We start from the raw sequence: 10667 nt of genomic DNA on the forward strand, positions 1-10667 counted from the left end.
CATTGAGTCAGACCAAGCACAATCCCCAGCACCTGTGTGCCGACCACAGCTGGCTTTGCACACACCAGGCAGAGCTATGCCGGGGATTTCCTAGCACCAAACAAGGTGCTGAGCGCCCCCACCCATCAGATCAGCGCAAGTTAAAGGCGCTTTGCAGAACCAGGCCCTGCTTGTGCAGCACAGCTAGCCCCCACCCCTACTAACCAGCAACGCCCCCCCTCAGTCAAACACTGGGCAGGACTCGTCTCTGCTTCACAATCCAATCCCCCCCTGTCGTTCAGATTTTGGATAAAGCCGATCCTGCCTGGCCCCGGCTAGGGTAACTGCAGGATGCAGTCAGTCTCGGGGTAGGGCGGCAGATTAAGTGAGTATTTTTGCTGCAGAGCCATTGGCACAAACCTGCCCCCCAGGAAGTGATAGCGGCCAGCAAAATGCTGCGCAGCCTTCTTGGGGGCAGTGAGAGAAATGAGCATGTCGGGCTGGATGCCGTCGGGGCTGCCTTTCTCCACGTCCCAGCCTGAAAAAAACCAAGGGGGAGCCAGTTAGCCAAGTAAGTCCCACTCCAGGCAAACACCCTCCCATGTCTGAAGAGCTTCCCTGACGTGACTCGTAAGAGCGTTACCAGTTCCCCATTGAATATGCACAGCTCAATTCTCCTCTCGCCAATCTACAGTGGTGGAACAACTCCCAGAATGTCTCTTCTGTGCATTACAGGAGCACCTAGAAACCCCTGCTGAGATCAGGGCCCACTGTGCTAGGTGCTGCAGAAGAGTGAGGGAGAGAAAAAGGATTTACTCCTATTTTATAGCTGGGGAATTGAGGCATGGAGAGATCTGCCCACGGTCACATGGAGCTGGGACTTGGGAGCCTGCTTTTCCTGAGTCCCAGTTCAGCACAGTAACCTCACGCTGACTAACGAGACAGCTGACAAAGCAAATACCAGCTGACGCAACAAAGCCAGCTTGTGAATTCACTCACAGGGCACAAGCTGGCAACAGTCAAGAAGGAATTCTCACTTTCCCTGCCCTACCAGCACTGCCCACTGACCAAGTGTGTTATAGAGTCATAGACTTTAAGGTCAGGGACTATTATGATCATCTAGTCTGACCTTCTGCACAACGCAGGCCACAGAATCTCACCCACCTACTCTTGTAACAAACCCCTAACCTATGTCTGAGCTATTGAAGTCCTCAAATTGTGGTTTGAAGACCTCAAGCTGCAGAGAATCTTCCAGCAAGTGACCTGTGCCCCATGCTGCAGAGGAAGGGGAAAAGCCTCCAGGGCCTCTGCCAATCTGCCCTGGAGGAAAATTCCTTCCCAAATATGGCGATCAGTGAAACCCTGAGCATGTGGGCAAGACTCACCAGCCAGCACCCAGGAAAGAATTCTCTGTAGTAACTCAGATCCCACCCCATCTATCATCCCATCATAGACCACTGAGCATACTTACCTGCTGATAATCAAAGATCAATTGCCAAATTAATTGCTAAAATTAGGCTATCCCATTATACCATTCCCTGAAGCCTCAGGCACTGGCCCCAGCTGGGGACTGGGATTTGGCTGGCCCAATGAGTTTAAATTGATAGTACAAATCTTCACAGCAGAAGCCTGGGATAACCCAGCAGGTCTGCTGCTGTCCCGACCAGTGACATCTCTGCAAAGCTCAGCATGTCACCACGACCTTAGAGGCCCACTAGGAACATAACAACCCTGCTGATGCAGCCAATGTGATCGAGAGAAAAGTTAACAGATGCCAAAGGGTCCGGACAGCGCTGGAACAGAACGAACCGGAGGGGATATCGATGCTGGCGACGGGGACGGTGACTTGCTCCAAGGTCCTGAGGATGCTGCCAAAAGGTTCCCGCACGGCTCCCTTGAAGCTGAATCCAAAAATAGCATCCACCACCAAGCCATACAGCTCATCAATCAGCATAGCCTGCAGGCAAATGGGTCAGCAGCTTAAAACAGCAGGATCCCACCTACCCACCCTCCCTGGCACATGCACACTACAGAACTTTTCTAGGCAAGGGACATCAAGTTCCAGCATCTCCAGCAGGGCCAGATCCTGGTCTCAGACTAGCGTAAATCTGGAGTAACTGCATGGATTTACACTGGGGGGGGCTGAGCTCAAGCCAGGTAAATCCAGGGTGACAAGCTAAATACAAAGGGCCTTAGTCTAATCTCACGTGTGTAAAGCAGGAGTCGCTCCACTGACGTTAGACTGGCGTACGGGAGAGGAGGATCAAGCCCAGTATCTTTGAAGGAGGAGAACACGGCTACGACAGTGTAAACGCACCGACTTCAGTGGAGTGACTCCTGATTTACACGGAGTCACACCACTGGGTAACGGAGCAGACTGCGGCCCAGTCATTTACACACCCCCTTCCTGTTCTCCAGATAATTCAGTGGCAGCACCAGGCACATTTTTCAGGGATACAGGGGACGCCCAGACGCTGTGGCGATAAGCACCACAGAGATGCCCACGAGCACGTAATAAATCCACATTGCTCATTTCCATTGTAACTGGATTTACTGGTACTGCAGTGGCGCCTGAGAGCCCCATCACGGAGCAGCTCCCCAGCGTGTTAGGTGCTGTAGAAAAACCAGGACAAAGAGACGCTCCATCCTGTAGCCTTTCCCCTTTGACACCTTGCTTCCCTTCTTCCTTGGGATCCCAAAGCACTTGGAGAATATTAATGATTTAACCTTGCTACAGGAAGTCAGCCTAGGCCATTGCAATAGGCTTCAGAATGGAACCTAGAGGAGGAAACCAACCCTTGGTCTGCATCTGGCACATGAGCCTCTCTCCCCTATTTTGTGCAGTGAAGCGTATACAACCGAAGCCATGAAATGGACCAAGACAGGACGAAAGTAACTGCTGGATATTCTAGGTCTACCGGCCATGTGCCCTACCTCTGACGGGAACTCCGAGAGAAAGGGAATGTCCATCTTCTGGCACTGAGTTGTCAATCCTTCAAACAGAGCTTTGCCGGGCCGCTTGGGGTAATGCACGCTCGGCTCGTAGCCCTGCAGGGACAGAACAATTCCAAGCGATGCCCCAGTGTGGTCACCAGGGCTGATTCCCAGCACAGACCCACAGCTAGTGTCACCTGCCTGGGGCTTGGATGTCTCAGATCAAACACACACCACACACTTCAGCCTCCTCTCTGTCCCTATGGTTCCCCTAAGTGCCTCCTCTTTCCTAGTTCCCTCTCCTGTCCAGAGCTACACCCTTGTGCCCAGGGCCGACCAAGCACCCTGGTGCACAGTGTGTCAGCAGAACTTCACCCAGGGCTGCTCGCTGAAAAATCCGTATGCGAGGAAGGGAGGCTGGTCCGTCCTAAAGGAACGGGCCCCCTAAGGAACATCTCAGCCGAAGAGCTAAGAGCTGAATGGAGCAGGGAGGTTCCCAGGCATCATCTGGCTCACTCCGGCAGGAATGTATATGCGTGCAGGATGCTTGCTCGGCTGCTGCCTTTGCTGTATCTGCTCTGGGCAGAAAGGACTTGAGCTCCAGGGCTGGCACATTTTGCCAGCATTACTCACAAACATCTTCAGGTGCCTGGCACAGACCAAGCCGTCCCCTCCGTTATTCCCCGGGCCACAGACGATCAGCACCGCGGGCGGGCTTTTGGTGAAGGAGCTGGGTGGATAGGCCTGCGCGGGAGAAAAGAACAGGCTTCAGTTAAACAGCACAACAGGCCATTAGTAGGAACAGTTGGGGTAGCAGGGATCGGAGCCCTGTAGCCGACCACAGAGAGATGCGCTGATAACGCCACCTCCAAGGTATCTGTGCTGCTTGCCAAAAGCCCAGATAACGATGCATCCTGCTATGCTGCCTAGCTGGCAGCCTCCACCCCAGAGGTGGCTGCATTACAGTGGCCTGCATGCCCACGTGTGTGAGAGAGAGGGAGAGATGATCCTGCTGTGTTTTAGTCTCGTGCTCTGGGATGGCAGATACAGCCCTATAAACCCGGGAAGCTGCTTCCCAGGGCAAACTGATCTAAGAACCTCATTTACAACCCTGGATCGATCACTTGCAGGAGCTGCAAGGGGCCACGCTGCTACCTTCAGGGCCTGCACAGAGCTCCCTCCCCTCCCTGGACGGTCATGGCTGGATCGGGACAGGCAGGGCACCCCGAGAGCAGGGGGAACCCAGGTGTGCAGTGCTCACCTTGGCAATGGCCGTCGCACAGCTCAGCCCCGCCAGCTCCATGAGTTGGTCGACGCTGAACTTGTACTCCGAGAAGAGCTCTTGATCGATGGCTTGTGCTTCCTCCTGGCTGAGAGGAGAAGCAAACGACATGAGCCACCGGGCGTGTGTGATTGAAGGGCTCGTCTTCGCTGCTGTTAGCACAGGTGCTGCCTCTCAGCAGCTAACAGGACCACCCGGATCACACCGCCCCTCGAGAGCAGCTGCTCCTCCAGTACCGTCCCGCAGTTCCCCCCGTGCAGCCCGAAAGGACAGGCAAGATCCCCCACAAGGGACTGGGAAGGAATTCAGAGAGCAGCTCAGCTCCCTGCAGCGCTAAGGAGCCCGGCAGACTTTGCATCACCCATGAGCGAGCAGCGCCCGCGTGGGCACCACCATGCAAGGGTTATTTTGCACTGTGGCTGCTCTCACTTGAGCGAGGCTGACCCGAGAGGAGTCGCGGATCACTCCAGCTCAGGGGTCGGCAACCTCTGAGAAGTGGTGTGCCAAGTCTAAGTTAATTTAAGGTTTCGCATGCCAGTAATACATTGTACATTTACAGAGGCTGGCGGACAGAACCCCAGACTGGCAGTGGGCTGAGCGGGGCCAGCGGCCAGGACTCCGGCTGGCAGAGGCCGGTAAACAGAGCCCCAGACCAGCAGTATGGGCGGCAGATGGAACCCCAGACAGTCTGGGGTTCCGTCCGCCAGCTCCTGCTAGCCGGGGTCCTGGCCGCCGGCCCTGCTCAGCCTGCTGCTGGCCTAGGGTTCCGTCCATCCAGGCAGGCAGCAGGCTGTGGGGGCAGCTGCCGGGACCCCAGCTGGCAGCAGAGTGCCACTAAAAATCAGCTAGTGGGCTGCCTTTGGCACGCGTGCCACAGGTTGCCGACCCCTGCTCCAGCTAATTTTGCAGTGAAGCCAGGCCGTAAGTTACAAATGTAACAGCTCCACTATCCCAATCACCGCAAGTATCATCCACCATCCCTGGCTCACTCGCATTCTCTCCTGATTTACATCCTTCCTATCTTCCTCGGGATCTCCACCATCAAACGTCTTGACACTGCTGGGGTGTGCCTAGCGCAGGAGTTCTCAAACTTTGGTAGTCGTGACCCCCTTCACATAGCAGGCCTCTGAGTGCAACCCCACTTATAAATGAAAAACACTTTTATAAATGCTGGAGGCAAAGTGGGATTTGGGGTGGAGGCTGACAGCTCACGACACACACACAGTTTGAGAACCCCTGGCCTAGCGTTTCCCAACTGGCTCTTGCTGAGATCAGAGGCCCGTAGGAATAACAGAGCTGGTTGGAAATCTTCCAACAGAACGTTTTTCTGTTGGGAAAAATGCTGATTCGGAGACACCGGAGTATTCTGTGGGAATGTACCGATGCTCATATTTTGCCTGGGAAGTGATCAAAACGTTTTCTTTGAACTTTACCCTTTCCACTTTCATATGAAAATGTACAAATTGAATCACCTTTGTGGGAACATGAACTGTTTCAAGGAGGGCCACAGGAAATCTTTTGGAATATTTCATTTTGCAAAAAAAGGCCAAGATTTCTATTTGGGTTAAAAACGAAGTCTTGGCATTTCCCACAGGATGCGAATTCCAGGTATTGACCGATTCTAATTAACAACCCCCATATGAACACACACATCTGTTTCCTTCACGGGACGCCAGATTTGCCATGCCAGATCAAAGCACTGATTCCCCGACACTCGTGGAGTATTGCACCTCCAGCCTGACTGTGTCATGATCACTGATCCAGCCATTCCGGCCACCTGGCTCTGGCCCTGCCAGCACTGACCACTCAACTCTCTGGAGATCGGATCAACGGGCCCAGCATCCTGTCCCTGGCAACAATCGAGCTTCAGATGCCGGTGGAATGCCTGTGCTAAATGCCACATGCACTGAGACGTGTGTCGAATCCCGGCCTAACCCCGCCGAGATCCAGGTGCTGCTCCAGTTACCCGGACACTCAGCTTTTACGTTCCCTTTCATAACAGGGATAAGCTGCTCCAGGGAGCCACTGTCTCAAGGGGCATCGCCCCCTCAGGTGACAAAGGCACCCAAAGGTCGGACAGGCTAGACGAAGCCGCCTCTTTACCCCCAGTGCTGAAGCCAGGCCACTGATCTGCAGGGAGCTTTAGTGCCTCAGGCCTGGGAGTTCGTTTTACCAAACTGAAAGCAAAGGCAAAGGCAATTTAAAAAGGCCAGTAGCAGGGGTTACTCGGGGCCCAGGGGTGAGGACGGAGAGAGAATCACACTGCACAGGTACAAATAGGGGTGTTTTCATCCCAAGTCTCCATATTTTAAACTAGTTTTAAGACTTTTTCTCTCCAACCAGCAACCACCTATGCCACCCCCTCCCCCTTCTCTCAGTCCCTGACAAATGGGCTATTCCCCATATCCGAAAAGTGCCCCAGGTCCATGCAGAACCCCCACTATCCTCCCTCATTTCCCCATCCCCTGCAGTACAACCACCTCCCTCAGCTCCTCTCCTGGTGCCCTGCAGCCCTATTTCCTCTCTCCTCTACTACAGCCCCCCATTTCCCTCCCCCTCCAGCCCCATTTCCCCTCTCCTCCCCTCAGCCCCCCATTTCCCTTCCCCCGCAGCCTCCCATTTCCCCTCTCCTCCCCTCAGCCCCCCATTTCTGCCTATAGCCCACTTCCCCTCTTCCCCTGCAGCCCCCCATCTCCTCCTACAGCCCCCCATTTCCCCTCTCCTCTCCTGCAGCCCTCCCTCCCCCTCCAGCCCCCCATTTCCCTTCTCCTCCCCTGAAGCCCCCCCCTACAGCCCCCCCACAGCCCCCCATTTCCTCCTCCCCCTTCAGCCTTCTCCCCCTACAACCCCATTTCCGCTCTCCTCTGCCGCAGCCCCCTCCCCCTACTGCCCCCCATTTCCTATTTCCTCCCAGCAGCCCCCTCCCGAATTTCCCTCCCCAGCCCTTTCCCCTGCAGCCCCCCCGCAGGCTCACTCCCCGAGGCGGGGGCAGGACCAGGGGGCTACCTGAGGTACTTGACCCCGCTGCGCCCCGGGTTCTGCATGGCGCTGCTGCTGCGCCCCCGGCCTGCGCCCCCGGCCCCCGCTGCGCCCCAGATCCCCGCAGGAGGCCCCCGCTGGACCGGGCAGCGCCCCCCGCCCGCCGCCACCAGCCGAGAGCCCGAAGAGACCAGCAGGCCGAGCCCCAGCAGCGCCCTGAGCCCGGACATCCAGCTGCGGCTGCCGCCGTCCAGCCTCGCTCCGCTCCGCCCCGGAGCGCACGGAGCAGGCGCTGCGCACAGGCGCCCCGGCGTGGGGGTGGATCCCGGAGCCTGGGCTGAGCAGGGAGTCGGGACTGGAGCCGGGCCTTGCTCCGGTTCTCTGCACCCCTCCGGCGCGGCACCCGGCGGTGCAGCCCCCCTCTGGGACCATGCAGCCCCCTCGGGCTCTGCAAAGCTCGCTGAAGAGACAGGCCCCACCGGCAGCGCCTGAATCTTCCTCTGAATCTACCAGCCCCTCTGAATATACCAGCCTCTCAGCCTCTGAATCTACCAGCCCCTCTGAATATACCAGCCCCTCAACCTCTGAATCTACTAGCCCCTCTGAATATACCAGCCTCTCAGGCTCTGAATATACCAGCCCTTCTGAATATACCAGCCCTTCATCCTCTGAATATACCAGCCCTTCTGAATATACCAGCCCCTCATCAACCTCTGAATATAGCAGCCCTTCTGACTATACCAGCCTCTCAGCCTCTGAATATACCAGCCCTTCTGAATATGCCAGCCCCTCTACCTCAGCATATGGATATACTTCTGAATATACCAGTTCCTTTGCCTCTGGATATGCAAGCTCCCCTGCTGCCAGGAGTACAAACACGCCTGAATATGCAAGCCCTGGTCTCTCTGGGTATGCATCCTCTGGATATGGGAGCCCTGCTGCCCATGGATACAAAAACCTTTCCACAACTGGCAATGCAAATGTCTCTGGCTACGCAGACTCTACAGCATCTGGCCATGCAAGCTTCCCTGCCTCTGGATATTCTAAGCCTCTGGATATGGGAAATCCATCTGAATATGGGAACCTGTCCAGCCTAGACTATGAAACCCCTACAAAACACACAGGGCTTGTGAGGCTCAGCACTTGTAGTGCCCTCAGAAGGTGCAAGGGGGATTGTATGTGCTGGAGTGATAAGAAAAAGCAATAAAGACCCAATGGAATATACATGTGATGCTTTAAAGGGCAGGTGTCTTACGGCTCGGCATCATGTGTGTGCTTAAACTCGGGTTTGACTCAGACTGTGACCTTCCGAGCAAATGAAAAAATATTTCCAGCGAGCCTGATTGAAATGTTAAAGGGGACATTGTCAGGGTTACAAAAGTGATACAGTAAATAAAAGCCACAAATATCCTATATGTGGGTGCCAGTAATGATTAAGGCTATTCAAACAGAGTTGTGAAACCGTCTAATTCACTTTCCACCGCAGATGTAGTTTGCTTTATTTTCTTGCTCTTCACTCATCAGGGCAAATGGAACAGACTAAGGCCTTGTTGCTGCAGGCAGATCCTATGGTGGTGAGGTTGTGCATGGATGGATCTAACTATTATCATTTGTATCAAGGTACCACATAGAGGCCCTGACCAAGATCAGGGCTGCATTGTCTTGGGTGCCAGCTAGATGCATAGTCAGAGACACACCGTGGCCCACTTTTCCCATTTTACAGAAGGAAGCTGAAGCACAGAGAGATTAAGTGATTTTCCCAAGGTCACCCAGGGAGACAGTGTCAGAGCCAGGCCTTGACCCTGCATCTCCTGAATCCCAGATCAATCTCTTAATCACAAGGTTAGGATTTGGATGTAGGAGACCATCCCTGCAACTTGTTTTGTGCAGGACACCTTTGTGTTGTCAGTGGGACTCCAGATCTTCTACTGGGACCCCATATTAGGGGGCTTAGTCAGTTTCACTTTTGTGTCTAGCCAGTGTCTTGTCAGTTTCACCTCTGTGCCTGCCACCTGCTGTAGGAAAAGGCTGCAGTGTTTGAGTTGCAGGGACTGTTCACATCCAAGCACAATAGAAATGATACGAATAAAAATAAATTCTATGTTAATTTAGGTTTTGTAAAACTTTTATTTTTAAACAACCCTTGTGTTTATGTGACTGTGAGTGAGATGACAGGGCCTGATGTACTAAAACCAATTGGCTTCAATGAACTGTTTTGGTTCAGGTATGAAATCACACCTTGCGATGACCCAAGAACTAATAACCTGAATCCGAACCTTCTGGAACCTTTGAGGTTGAGAGGGTTCAAAACTCCCCATTCCGTGGTTTCTAATCACCGCGAAACCACATCGAGTGAAACTCCTTCATTCTAGGAGAGGGAACCTTTAATCATGGCCTGAGGAGAGAACTCAAATGAGGATGTTCCCTCTCCAAAGCCATGATCCTACAAGCATGTGCGTGACTTTATTCTTGTGAGTAGTTCCATTAAAGTCCGTGGGATCATCCATGCAAGTAAAGTCACACACCTGTTTAAGCATTTGCAGGACTGGGGCCTTTATGCATGAAGTGTTAAGGTTCTTAAACAAGTCTCAGGGGAGGACCCACAGGACCACAGAACCCACTGATTACAGGGGACTGTATCTATTGGGTGTCTGGGAAGTGGGCGGGGCATTGCTAAAGGATCCTCCCCCAGCCTAAGGGGAGGAACCACAGGGCCACAGAACCCACTGATTACGGGGGACTGTAGCGGGGCAGTCACCCCGCTCGGGCTCAGAAAGAGTTCAAAGCTGGCCCTTGGAGAGCACTGGGGCTGAAAACAGCCAAGGGAGGCTGATTGGATTGGCAGCTGCAGGTGTGGCCACACCCAGTTAGGGTCCAGCTGGCCCTGATAAAAGGGTTGGGAGCTAGGCAGTGGGAGTCTTAGTCCAGTAGTGGAGTGGGAAGGACCTGGCTAGAGAAGGGTATCCTCAAACAGAGCAGTGCTGGTGAAGGACAGGCTGAGCTGGGGAACTCTGGCCAGGTGAGTCCCCAGGCCAGAGGGGCCTGTGGTGGTATGGAGGATGCAGCGGTGCGGCCAGGAAAAGATAGCAGGTCCAACCCTCTTGCCAATGATGAGCAGTCATTTCAGACTACAGTTTTCCCCTGAGAAAAGGGGCTAGAAGAATGCTGGCAGTTGGACACTGAGGCAAGGTGGGCTTTGGGGAATTGGGGGTTCCCCAGAGAGGGGAGGATTCCTTAGTGTGGGGGCACTGCTGTGGGGCAGTACCCCAGAGAAGGGGCATCATGGGCCAGGAGGAACATGGGGCCTGAACTAAAGGGTGGTGCCTGAAGATAGGGAGAAGCAGGCAGCAGCAAGTGAGACACTGGCCAGCAGGAGGCGCTCTGAAGCGGAAAGAGCTAATTCCCAGACCAACCAGCAGGAGGTTCTGTGCCAGTGAGTGCACCACCATGCTACAGAGCCTGATGCACCATGATCCTGCATCATGTGCAATCA

General features: G+C 54.3%; 1 protein-coding gene across 1 annotated transcript; it reads right to left on the minus strand.

Moving 5' to 3' along the window:
• Window positions 1-224: 224 nt before the first annotated feature.
• Window positions 225-7440, minus strand: NAXE (NAD(P)HX epimerase). The gene is made up of 6 exons (XM_050930535.1): window positions 7202-7440; window positions 4175-4283; window positions 3547-3657; window positions 2914-3027; window positions 1789-1936; window positions 225-517 (listed from the first exon to the last, which is right to left on the minus strand). The coding sequence occupies exons 1-6, from the start codon at window positions 7402-7404 to the stop codon at window positions 315-317; spliced, it is 888 nt and encodes a 295-aa protein (XP_050786492.1). The 5' UTR covers window positions 7405-7440; the 3' UTR covers window positions 225-314.
• Window positions 7441-10667: the final 3227 nt, after the last annotated feature.

The sequence above is a fragment of the Gopherus flavomarginatus genome, chromosome 20, assembly GCF_025201925.1.
Source record: "Gopherus flavomarginatus isolate rGopFla2 chromosome 20, rGopFla2.mat.asm, whole genome shotgun sequence".
In the NCBI taxonomy this organism is placed as follows: Eukaryota; Metazoa; Chordata; order Testudines; family Testudinidae; genus Gopherus; species Gopherus flavomarginatus.